General features: G+C 39.5%; 1 protein-coding gene across 1 annotated transcript in view; it reads right to left on the reverse strand.

Annotated features, from left to right (window-relative positions):
* The window catches only part of HTT (huntingtin), a 797,032-nt gene that overhangs the window by 534,838 nt on the left and 249,134 nt on the right, over positions 1–13,060 (reverse strand). Inside the window, exons 20-21 of the mRNA XM_029606726.1 lie at positions 10,181–10,244; positions 8,902–9,004 (exon numbers count right to left, since the gene is read on the reverse strand). Coding sequence (XP_029462586.1) covers positions 8,902–9,004; positions 10,181–10,244 — 167 coding nt within the window. The remainder of the gene's footprint in view (positions 1–8,901; positions 9,005–10,180; positions 10,245–13,060) is intronic.

Consider the following 13,060-nt stretch of genomic DNA (forward strand, 5'->3'; position numbering starts at 1 on the left):
GGTGTTGAATACGAGTCACCCCCAGAATCATCCAACAGTTCACGATCCTCATCCTTCTCTACATCACAAGGGACAGCCCCTTTACAGAGCTTACCTGACTGGGGTACCAAGTGGGAAGACCTATGATGCGTCCCCTCTTTACGAGGTTGCTTAGCCTCCACTGGATGCCTTTTCAGAAAGGCCTGAAACCTAGCTGTATCTATATCAAGACTTAACATGGCACTATCCAAGCCCTTCTTCAGGGACCTCCCACCCATCAGGAACAAGGGGGAGAGGAACTGTCCACTGTATCAACTCCTGTGCCCCCCACCTCCACAGGTGAAGGTGGGGGCACAGGAGACATAAGCCCAACAAAAAGGGTGGGTTTGCTGTAACATTTGAACATTGGCTGCTGTACAGGTAACATTAAGAATTTCCGATTTTTCCCAACTGACTTTAAACCCCGAGGCATCACAAAAGAGATGTAGCTCTCGCTCTATTCCCATTAAAGAGGTATGAGGTTCCGTGACCGTAAACATGTCGTCATCCGCAAACAAGCAAAGTTTGTATGATTCAATCCCCACGTGGAAACCCTCTATCTCAGGGCTGCGTCTAATATTAATTGCCAGTGATTCTAGAAATAAGGCAAATAGTATAGGAGATAATGGGCATCCCTGTCTAGTTCCTCTACAACAGAGCTTTCCAAAGTGTGTGTCACGACACTTTAGCGTATCGCCTGAGGTGTGCCGGTGTGTCGCGCAAGCCCGGTGCACATGACACACCGGCAAGTGGGAGCCAATGCGGCCGCCGGTGGAGCTCATCCCACTGGCGGCTAAGCAGTGAAGAAGACACACAGCAGGAAGATCGGTAAGGCCGTGGTGAGTTCACGTCACCATGGCCCGAAGCAAAAGGGCACGTCTAAACATGCAGGTGCTCCGCCTCCTTCCTGTCCACGCGGCCCCGGAAGAAAAATGTTGCCGGAGCCGCACGGGCAGGAAGGAGATGAAGCAGCCGCGTGCAGAAGAGGAGCCACGTTGTTGCAGCGGGCGAGAAGAGGCCCGGTAGCAGGGCCCCCACCGCGGATCGGCCCGAGAAGATCAGAGTCGCCGCGATCGGCCCAAGAAGATCAGGGCTGCTGCAGAGCCGATCCTGCAGCGACCCGTGAAGAGGAGGCCCAGAGGTAAGAGAGAGGCTGAGGGCCCGTAGAGTGCGTGTATTAGCTGAGTTGAGAGATTGTGTGCGTGTATTAGCTGAGTTGAGAGATTGTGTGCGTGTATTAGCTGAGTTGAGCGATTGGGTGCCTGTATGAGCTGAGCTGAGTTGAGCGATTGGGTGCCTGTATGAGCTGAGCTGAGTTGAGAGATTGGGTGCCTGTATGAGCTGAATTGAGAGATTGTGTGCGTGCATGAGGTGAGTTGAGAGATTGGGTGCCTGTATGAGCTGAGCTGAGTTGAGAGATTGGGTGCCTGTATGAGCTGAATTGAGAGATTGTGTGCGTGTATGAGGTGAGTTGAGAGATTGGGTGTGGGAGTGAGGACCTCAATGTTTGCAGAGACAGCATGTGAGTGCCTGTGTGTGTGAGAGAGAGACAGCATGTGACAGTTAGAGCCTGTGCATGAGCAAGACAGCATGTGGGAGTGAGAGAGAGCCTGGGTGTGTGAGAGTCAGACAGCATGTGTAAGAGAGAGCCTGCGTATGAATGATTGTATGAGAGAGAGAGAGCATGTGAGAGTGAGAGCCTGTGTGTGTGTGAGAGAGAGAGAAAGCATTTGAGAATGAGAACCTGACTGTATGTTTGAGGGAAGAAGATAGATGGAGAGAAAAGAAATAGAAAAAAAGGCAATATGAAATGAATTGGCAAAAAAATAAGAAAGGGGAGGTGGAACAAAAAAGCCTGGGACCAACCGATTAGAAAACTAAGATCAGACAGCAAAGGTAAAAAAAAAAAAAAAAAGAAATAAATTACTTTTTACTGATTGGCACATGTAATCTTTGTTAATGTCAAGAGTAGCACTTTCTCTATGCGGATCTCACAATGTACGAGATCAAGATGGAGGAAGTGGAAACCCACGGGGCCTTCACAGAGGAGGCAGCAGAATGGGCTTCAGTGCCAATAGCAGCAATCAGCGCCTCCCCAATAGCCATGCGGCATCAGTGGCAGCAGAGGAATGAGAGAGGCTCCGAGGTTGCTGGCAAAAGAAAGAGAGGGGGGTCTGCCTTTAGTGTGTGCATGTGTATGAATGGGTGCCTGCCTGGGGGTGTATGTGTGTGAATGGATGGGTGCCTGCCTGGGGGATGGTGAGGGAGTGGTGTGAAAATGAATGGGAGCCTGCCTGGAGGGTCAGTTTTAGTGTGTGAGAATGACTGGGAGCTTGCCTGGGTGTGTGTGTTTGTGTGTATGTGAGGGAGCCAGAGAGAGTGTGTATGAGAAAATCCAGGGGAGTAAGAGTTTGTGTGTGGGGTGTGTGTGGAGGGGGAGAGAGTGTCTTAGAGCCTGAGAGTGTGTCAGTGTCTGTGAGAGCGAGAGGTTATGGTGGGTAAAAGAGCATGAATGTGTATGTATGTGACAGTGTATGTGTGAGAGAGAAATGACATGTGAGTCTGTGTGAGAGAGGATAACCTCTGGGAAATTGTAAAAAATGTATATGATTTTAATTAATAGAAATTCTATTTATCAGTAGTTTTAAAATATTCTTTTATTAGTATGGTTTTACTATTATAACTGATGCTTTATGTTTCTTGATTTTATTTGTTTTATGAGGAATGGTGGTTCTGTTTTTCCATTGTTAATACACAGAGTCTGGCTTCTTGGAGTTTCCATTTCAGTTTTTGTCTAACTTGTGCCCCTTTATTTTGTATTCTGTATTTGGTGAGGGTCTGTCTCTGCTCTGTGTGTGTGACCATGATGAGAGATTCTGCTAGCATAGGGATCTATAGCAATCGGGTTTGTTTTGTTTCCTCAGTAGGTGGTGTATTGGTATTCTAGGACCCAGTGTAATATTTACCCATGCTTTTTCACAGGTAGGGTTATTGTTGTTTGAGTCCTTGGTGTTATTACTGTTATGTTACAATGGGATTGCAGTATAGATTTTGAGTGTCGTTTTTGCGAGGTTTTATTTTAGTTCACAATGTGCCTGGCAGTGGAAGGTGTTTGTGCTGCTGTTACTGTGAGGTGACACCAGCATTTGAAAATATCTTTTAGTATGATGAGCTGTAAGGGAAACATCCAAGCTCCATTGTTTGGGGGAATTTCAGTGGATGCACAGAGTTACAGAACTGGAGGTGCAGGATTTATATTGACATTCTGTCCCTTCCTATAAATTCCAGATTTCACTCTCATAGCCATATAGAATTAGTTGAATGAGGCTATCAAATAATTATATAGTGTGAAACTGGCCAGCTTTTTAAAATTATGCAGAAGACCCTTTGGACTTTTTTATTAACACCAAATATTCAAAAGCTGTGTTCATCCCATCAAGCTCATATATCTCATTAGAGGTAAATTGAATAACACAATAACTTTGTTTTATTATTGTTACTCATAAATTATAACAAGAACATTAATCTTGGAATATTATATATTTTTAATATAAACGAAAGGTTTTCACAAGATATGTTGTGTCGTGAAACATTTTATTATGTATATATTTAAGGAAACATACATAAATTGTCGAAATACATTTCATTCATTTAACCTTTAACCTCCGGTTTGCTTGTAGACTAATTACTGTGTCCCGAAATTATGTTTGTCTAAAAAGTGTCTCAAAACAATCGTACTCTCTCCTACAAAAAAAGTTCTTGTGAACTAACTACTTTATTTCAAACAATTAGAAAATAAAAAATGATTTGAGAAAAAAGAGGTAAGTTTCATATTCAGGGTGCTTGCCTCCGCGGCGTTGTGACCTTCTTGTGATGTAATCATTAACTTGCCTCCTTCCTCCTTTATGTGTTTTTATTTAATAATTCAAAAAAACATTTTTCAATGTATTTTTCAAAATGTGAATTTTCTAAAAATCAAATATTTTCTCCACCTTGCATAATAGGATCATTAAATTTTTGTACTTGTCAAAAAAAGTATTTCTGAAAACTTATATTAAATATCCAAATTCTTTGTCCCTATGTTCGGGGGGAATTATTTGAATTAGTTTTAATGATACGAACGCCTTCTCATTTCAAATCTCCTGTTAATGGAAATTATTTATAAACGCCAAACTCTTGCACTTTAAATTTATGGACGCCAGACTCTTGCACTTTAAATTTATGGACGCCAGACTCTTGCACTTTAAATTGCCACTACCAAAAATGAAACAATTTATGAAAATGAAACAATTTAGGGAGATAAGTCATAAATTGTTTCATTTTGGTAGTGGCAATTTAAAGTGCAAGAGTCTGGCGTCCATAAATTTAAAGTGCAAGAGTTTGGCGTTTATAAATAATTTCCATTAACAGGAGATCTGAAATGAGAAGGCGTTCGTATCCTTAAAACTAATTCAAATAATTCCCCCCGAACATAGGGACAAAGAATTTGGATATTTAATATAAGTTTTCAGAAAATACTTTTTTTGACAAGTACAAAAATTTAATGATCCTATTATGCAAGGTGGAGAAAATATTTGATTTTTAGAAAAATTCACATTTTGAAAAATACATTGAAAATTTTTTTTTGAATTATTAAATAAAAACACATAAAGGAGGAAGGAGGCAAGTTAATGATTACATCACAAGAAGGTCGCAACGCCGCGGAGGCGAGCACCCTGAATATGAAACTTACCTCTTTTTTCTCAAATCATTTTTTATTTTCTAATTATTTTCTAATTGTTTGAAATAAAGTAGTTAGTTCACAAGAACTTTTTTTGTAGGAGAGAGTACGATTGTTTTGAGATATATTTATAATTCTCATCCTAAGCGGAGAAGTATACAGGTTAGTGTCTAAAAAGTGTGTCACCAACATGAAAAGTTTGGAAAGCTCTGCTCTACAGACTTCAAAACAGTCAGAGTAGCCTCCGTTAACTTTCAAGCAGGCCCTAGGGTGTTCATACAATTTGGATAACCATTCACAAAAGAAAGGTCCAAATCCCATTCTTTTCAGCACGCCAAACAGAAAGGGCCAATGCACCATGTCAAAAGCCTTTTCGGCATCGATGGATAGAAAAAGCGATTCTGCTTGGCGTGTATGAGCCAGCCACATTAAATCTATAAGTTTTCTAATATTGTCTCCAGCTAGCCTCCCCCGGGATGAATCCAGCTTGATCCTGGTGTATGAGATCAGTGATGTAATGATTCACCTGATCTGCCAGTATTTTAGCCAGTATTTTAAGGTCAATGTTTATCAAAGAAATAGGCCAGTAGGAGCCACAAGAAGTGGGGTCACGTCCCGGTTTGTGTAGGATCGTGATGCCCGCCATGTTAGCGGCAGGTCCCAGGGACCCCCCCAAAACTTAAGTGATTAAACATTTTTTGTAAGGTAACAACTAAGCAGGGGCCGAATAATTTATGGAACTTAGCCGTTATTCCATCAGGTCCTGGTGACTTCCCTTGCTTAAGGGACTTTATAGTATTAAGAATTCTACAGTAGAAATCTTGGCATCTAAGATAGACCGAGCTTCCTCCGGTAAGCTGGGTAATGGGGTCCTTTCTAAATAGTCATCAACCTTCGCCTGGGAGATTGCCTGATTGGCACTATAAAGGTTTGTGTAAAAATCAAGAAAACGGTTGTGAATTTCAGTATTATTGGTAAGCATAACATCATGTTCATTTTTTAATTTTGGCTATAAGATTATAGTATTGGGCCTTCTTTAATTGACTGGCAAGATGTTTCCCTGCCTTATTGCTCCCCTCAAAATATGCCTGTTTTGTCAATAATAGCTGATGGCTCAGAGGCAGACTCCAGATGTAGGAGGTCCTCCCGTGCTTTGGTTAATTGGATCAAGACCTTTCCAGATCCTGAGGATTGATGATGTGCAGTGAGGGTTAAAATCTGTGCCCTCAGCGCTTGTGCTTCTCGAAGTTTACATTTTTTAATGAAAAGTGCCCCTCGCTATTAATAAACCTCTCGAGTAGGACTTAAAAGCTTCCCATACCAAAGGGGGCGCTATCCCTCCTATGTCATTAGTCTGGAAAAATTCTTTAATTTTTACAGTAAAGGATTTGTTAAAGTCCTCATTAGTAAGCAAATATTCATTAAGTCGCCAAAATCTAATCCCTTTATCATAATTCTGGAAGTTAACATCAATGATCGGACCAAGCAATTGGTATTATGTCTGCCTTAAGAATATGATTAAATAACCCTCTATCTGAAAGGAAGTAATCTATCCTGGAGTGCGATAGATGAGCAGCAGAGTAGTATGTGTATGATCTAGATTGAGGGTAATGAGTTCTCCAGACATCGAGTAGTTGCCAATTATCCATGAGCTCACAAAGTTTAAGTCTATGTGACCAAAAAGCATAGACTTAAACTTTGTGAGCTCATGGATTTTCTAAGGGCGCGTTGCTCATAGGGGGAGATTTTATTTTAGTCTGGAATCCCACTCTGGATGCTTTAAAATCTCCCCCAATGAGCAACGCGCCCTTGCTATGTGTCAAAAGGAGTTGATGTAACACAGTGAAGAAGTTACCCTGTTCTACATTGGGAGCATAAATATTTACAAATGTGTACGCTAAACCATCTACTAAAATCACTAAGATAATATAGCGTCCCATTGGATCTTTAATACAGAGCTGACAATCAAATACAAAATGCTGAGCAAAAAGTACCCCCACTCCTGCATATTTCACCTGGTTAGAGCTCGGGGCATAGAACTGAGAAGGGTAAGTCTGGGACTTCATCAGGGTCTCATACCGGGCTTTCAAATGGGTTTCCTGGAGAAAGATAACATCAGCGTGCAAGTGGCCCAATTCTCTAAATAGCAGCTGCCATTTAAAAGGGGTGTTCAGGCCCTTCACGTTCAGGGATCCTATTCAAATTGTGGCCATGGTAAGCTAAAGGTACCTACTCCTCCTTGCCAGGGTAGCCCCAGACTAAATATCCCTGGGCTTGGAACTTGGTCATAAACCATAAAAGTAAGGGATCTGATCCCGCTCAATATAGGACTTGCGGTGAAACTATTGAGGGCCCACAAGAGAGCAATAGTAATGAAGGCTACCTCGCACCCCAATGGATAAGCATCCCCCTTATCCCTCCCAACTTCCCTTCCCCCCCCCCCTGCATTATAGATCTGCTTTCACCTCTCCACAGATCCATAGCTTCTGATTGTAGTGAGGAAGATAATATCTAATATCCATCTCCCCCTAGAACCCATTGTCGAACAATATAACAGAATCATGCAGTGGTAACAACAATTGTTATAACGGAGAACCTCTAATGCCACTAACATACATCATGCCTAGAGATCAGCTCACAGAACCGGAGTCCCTAGTCGTCCGTGAGCTCGTAGAAGAGGAAACCTACCAATAGCATGGCAGAGACTATAAATATGGTACTTGACATTTTAAATTATACTGCAAAAAGAAATGAAATATGCATGAGTCAAATGAGATACTACTTTGTATATTCTGTCAAATTTTGCACAATCATAAAATATTTGGTAAAAAGATAGGCCATGTGTGCTGATTATTGAGTTGACAGGTGAGAGGTAATGTTTTACATTAGAGCCATGTGGAATATCAATGTTATTCATCCAAAAAATTAACATGGAATTTTACCTTCCTTCCTAATATAGACATATGATGAGGCTGATAATCAGCTGGCAAAGAGTAAATAAAGTTAACCGGTCAATTATTTGGATAAATTTATCCAAATAGCTCACATAAGTCTGGGCTAAAAATCTAGTGTAAAGTTAATCAGACAAATTGTCTAGTTAACTTTAGGCCTATAATTTCACTGACCACTGAGTAACTTTGGCTGGCTAGCACTTACTAACTTAAGTTAAACCATGTCCCAGAAATTTCCCCAGCACCACAATTCTTTTAAATAGCCCAGCTAAATTTTGTCCCAGCAATGATTTGTATGGAACAACATTTAGCCAATCAGCAGACAAATCCTTTGAATCTCCTGTGATTAACTGTGTTCAAATGAAAATCATACAAAAATTATGAAAGAATTGTATCTATATTATTTAGATTATGTTCAACTGCTCCAAACTTTCAGAAAGACTTATTGTTCTCGTCTTCCATTACTGGATTGTATGCTATTTTGCTAGTCCTTCCTAAATTACTTCCCACTGCTTGTTTTTACTAATGCTTTTTTTGTAGGACAGAACTAGAAGCATTAAATACATTTGAACATTCTGGAATCTGCTGTCGCTTCCACCAATATATTTATCTCCTTTGACGGAAGCTGCCAAAGGATTCATTTTCCTTCCAGAAACGTGAACTTACTACTCTCCTTTGACTCTAGCAGTTTAATGTGGTGATGATACAAGACAACTCTCAAAAGCTTTTCTGAAGGCAATTTCAGGATTTGCATTCAATTCCCATATAAACAGAACATTCTATAGCCCAATGATATTACTTCATAGAGTTCTCTTTTTCTTTCTTCACAGTCTCATTAAGACAGGAAAGCTACCTTCTCCAATAAAATGGGCTCTGAGTAAGTGAAAAGGGTTTTCAGAAATGGAACACTTGAATATACACTTAGACAATCTGATCAACAATGTGAAACTAGCTTGAGTGTGCAACATCAATCTAAAATCAGAGCCCCAAGATCCTAATGAATGCCTAATCAAATCATTAAACCAATGAATGTATTACTCCATTCAATATACACCTAACACAGGCCATTACCACAAAATTGGTTTTAAAATCTTCTCATTTGCCACATTATTTTGACAAGATTTTATAAAACTAAAATATTTGCATAACACTATTTTGGGATAATATTTGAACACTGCCATATATAATCTGAGACGGATTACTAAAAGGAATACCTCACTAATGAAGCAGCTGCTGTGTGTCGCACTCTGGGGTCTTCGTCTCCAAGTAGCTGGATGATAACATTGTTGAGTACTCTATCCTGAAGTTTTAATAACTTCATTAAAAAAAGAAACCTAGCATTAATAAAAATGGTACATGACTTAGCTATTAAAAAATAACCTACATAAAGTATGATTTCATTAGCATAACCATCATTAATAGGGACAAAATATTAATGTGGAAGGCCAAAAATTTAAAAACTATGAGCCCCATATTCAAAACTAACATAGCTGGACAATTCGGTGATATCTGGCTAAGTGGCACTACTGAATATTCAGCTACGGTCAGCAGGCATCACTTAGCCAGCTAAGTATTTAGCCAGATAACTCAGGGGCAGCAAATGGGCAAATCAGGGAGGAGTCGAGTTAGATGGATAATTTATCTGGCTCTCTCTAGTCAGCCATACACCTATCCTAAAGCTTGCTGGAAAACTTATTCGGATAAGTTTATCTGAGCCACACAATGGCTGATTATGGACCTCTCAATTAAAAAAAAAAAACAAACCCCAACAAACTACTGTATTATTCTTTTCAATCACGGAAATAAATCCACAACAAGTCAATATTTAAATCATAGGGAGGCCAATACTGAAACAGTACTTAGCCAGTTAAGTTGGACTTCATTGACTAAGTAACAGCCACTATATATTCAGCAGCCACCACTTTGTTGATTAAGTCCAATTGCCTAGATTCATCATGCTGCTATATTTATAGCAGAAAGATGAGCTGCGTGAAAAAAATGGGCAGGGGGGGCAAAATTGTGCAGCCGGCCACATCACATTTTCGCCCGCTGTGGTTGCAGCCAAGCCGCAGTTTAGCACCCATTGCACCACAGGAAAAGGTGTAGTTATTTCTTGCGGTGCTGCCGGCAATAATGTAGAAAACATTATCGCCCGCAGCACTGCCAGGACATAACTCCGCCCAAACCCCAACACTCCTCCCCTTCTCCTAATTTGCATAGTTTAATGAATGATCCAGTTAATCAGCTAAGTTCCTATCTTGTTAACTTGGGGATGGACAATGGGCATAACAGGGCAGTAAGCTGGTAATACTTATGTGGCTAAATAGCGATTTACCAGGGATATTCAGCAGCATAACCGTGCTGCTGAATATCTACCCCACTGTGATTATTTTCACTAAACGTATCCCCGAACTAGTATTTACAATGACTAGACCTCACTCTTTGATAACAGTACTCACAAACAACAGGATTCAAAAAGCTATTTACTTACCCCTGTATAACAGTGAACTCCTCTGTGCAAGTTTTCAGCTTTTCCTTCCAAAAAACTGACCAACCTGAATAGTTAGGACAAATAGGACCACACAGCTGATCCTGATCAAAACTACAAAACAATGACTTCTGCTAAAGTACTATGATTACACTTAATTTAAAGACAAATAAAATGGTTGCAAATACATCATTTAGGTGACAATAAAGGCAACAATTCAAAACAAATACATTTATGTCAACAGTAGTGGGCTTTATGCATCCAAAAAAGCCTTAACTCATTGTAACCAAGAGCCTTGGGGGTTTCTGCATACATAAAGTCTACTGGCCTGATAAGCAAATGAGTATTTATGCTTGAATATGGCTACTGAAATGAATTAAAACAAAATCAAACAAAAAAGCACTCAGAAACAGAAGACAAACTAGAAACAATTCAGAGGGCAGCTACTATAATGATGCAGATTAATATACAATGGAAGAGATTTCCAAAAGCATTTACATGCTTAAAATTGAGTTTTACATGTGCAACTGCACTTTACCTATGTAAGTGGGCTTTTGGAAATTGTACAATATATGCCATTGAATTGTCAATAGGTTTTACCTATGTTAAGTACACGTAACATGGGTAAATGGCTTTTGAAAACTGGTACAATACTATGTAACATTTACATGTGCAACTCTTTTGAAAATTCACCAGAATAAGTCACATAAGGTGAGACTTATGGAATCAATATCAATACACTAGAGAAAAGGAGGAGGGGAGATGTGCTAGAGGAAATGAAATACCTCAAAGAAATAAACATACAAGATGTAAACATTGATGGAAAGGAAATTCTATAACACAGGGTAACAAAATTAGTAAAAAAATAGTACATGAAGATTAAAAAGCAGTAGATTCAAGAGTAAATATTAAAAAAAAGCATGTCTTAACTGAAAGGATGCTGGTTACATGGAGCAGTTTCCCCAAAAGTTATGGTGAAAGAAAATAGGAACAGAATTCAAGCAGCATGAAACAAGCTTTGAGAATCCTTAATAGTGGGGAAAGTGACAGTAAGGTGGAGGATCAATAAGGATGATAGTACTAAAATTGAAATTAGGCAAACAATAGATCTTAATCTGTTATCAGATTCTATGTTTCTTTACTATTTGGGGCAGCACTATTAGGTCTCAAGGGTTAAAAGATATACATATACATACACACATTATAAATTGTTTATGTTGTAATGCTTAAATAAATTACTCAGGTTTTAAAAATCAAAAATCATTTTGAAGGGCTGAAAGACAACACATTTTTAAAAGTGTTCTAAAATCTCTTCTATTCTTCATTATGAAAGAAAACATTCCATAGTATACACCTTAGTAGCTTAGACATTCTACAAGTTCAACCATCTTAGTTATAGACATCCATATGCTTTACAAAATCTCATTGCCCAGAAAGTGAAATTTCTTACCTATTACAGGTGTTCACCACATATGGGTGACATCACCCTGACTACACCAACATAGCCATGCTTTCCAGAGCTTTCCAAAAGATCTGGAGATGCTTCAAGTATGCATAGTAGTTCCTATATTTCAGCCACCACACAAAATGCTTCAGTTCAGTAATTAAGCTAATGAGCTCAGCTTCAGAAGGGTAGACGGGAAGATTTGTGTAATTGGGGAACTGCTATCTTCCAAGAAGATCTGTTAGAGCTAAGTAACTTTAATTTCTCTGCAGATAATCAGATCGTCATATAGGAAAGGATCGTCTTCCACAAAAAAAAAAAAAAAAAAGGCAATAATGTATGTCATGTGTGTCTCGAGTAGATTGTAAACTCCTTGGAACAGGGACTGCCTCATGTGTATCTGTACAATTCTGCATATGTCTAGTAGAGCTTTATAAATAAGTAGTAGTAGTAGTAGTAGTAGGAGTAGGAGTAGGAGCAGCAAACATTATGGATTTTGACAAGCACATCCAAGATAAAATCTGCTCAGGCATAAAGTAAAAGAAATGGAACTTGCTATGCAATTAGAAAGAGTTTTGGTCAACATAGCAATCTTATAATTTTTGGGCAAAAGAAAAAATTCTAGGTTGAAGTTAACAGCTCTCCCGCAATCCAAAGTGCATTTTTGACAAGTGGACTTGGGATAAATGTTGGAAGGACAATTGACTGATTAAAGTGGAAGATCATTACAAAGTTATGGAGAAGTTTCTCTGTCTGAAGCTGTGTGGCTTTGCAGACACTGAACACCTCAGTGCTCAAAGCTCAATTTTGGAATTTTGGTACTAAGGTGCTTGGTGGCAGTAGAGAGTTCACTCAGTGCTCCAAGTGGAATCCAGCTTGACACCAGCCACTCCACACTCCTCATGTACTGAGCAACTGCTAAAGCTAGAAGACTGAAGGCGTTCCAAGCTCAGAGCTGCATGGTCAAAATTAAAACTGTCAGTGGACACATGGTGACTAAGACTGCAGAGGTTAGGGGCTGTCTGTCCAAATGTTGTGCTTCAATATATGGTTCTGCAAACAATATGCTGGATAGTGATATCACTCAGTTTCTTATTTCAGTTTCCTTGCCCTTCCTTTCTCTTGAACAGCAACAGTATCTGGAAATGCTGATTAGCACTTGTGAGGTTTTACAAGTTATTAAAACATTAAAGATGGGCAAAGCACCAGATTTGGATGGATTTTCTAGTGGATATTATAAACAATTTTCTATACTTTGGCGTCCCTTTTCACCGACATGTTTAATTTTATACGAGAAGGGGGTTCTTTTGCGGCTCATTCCAATGTAGCTGGGATTTCAGTCTTGGCAAAGCCAGGCAGAGACCCAACTTTCTGTGGGTCTTATAGACCGATTTATTTAATCAATCTAGATTTAAAGATATTGGCTAGAGTCTTGGCTG

The sequence above is a fragment of the Rhinatrema bivittatum genome, chromosome 1 (assembly GCF_901001135.1).
Source record: "Rhinatrema bivittatum chromosome 1, aRhiBiv1.1, whole genome shotgun sequence".
Lineage (NCBI taxonomy): Eukaryota > Metazoa > Chordata > Amphibia > Gymnophiona > Rhinatrematidae > Rhinatrema > Rhinatrema bivittatum.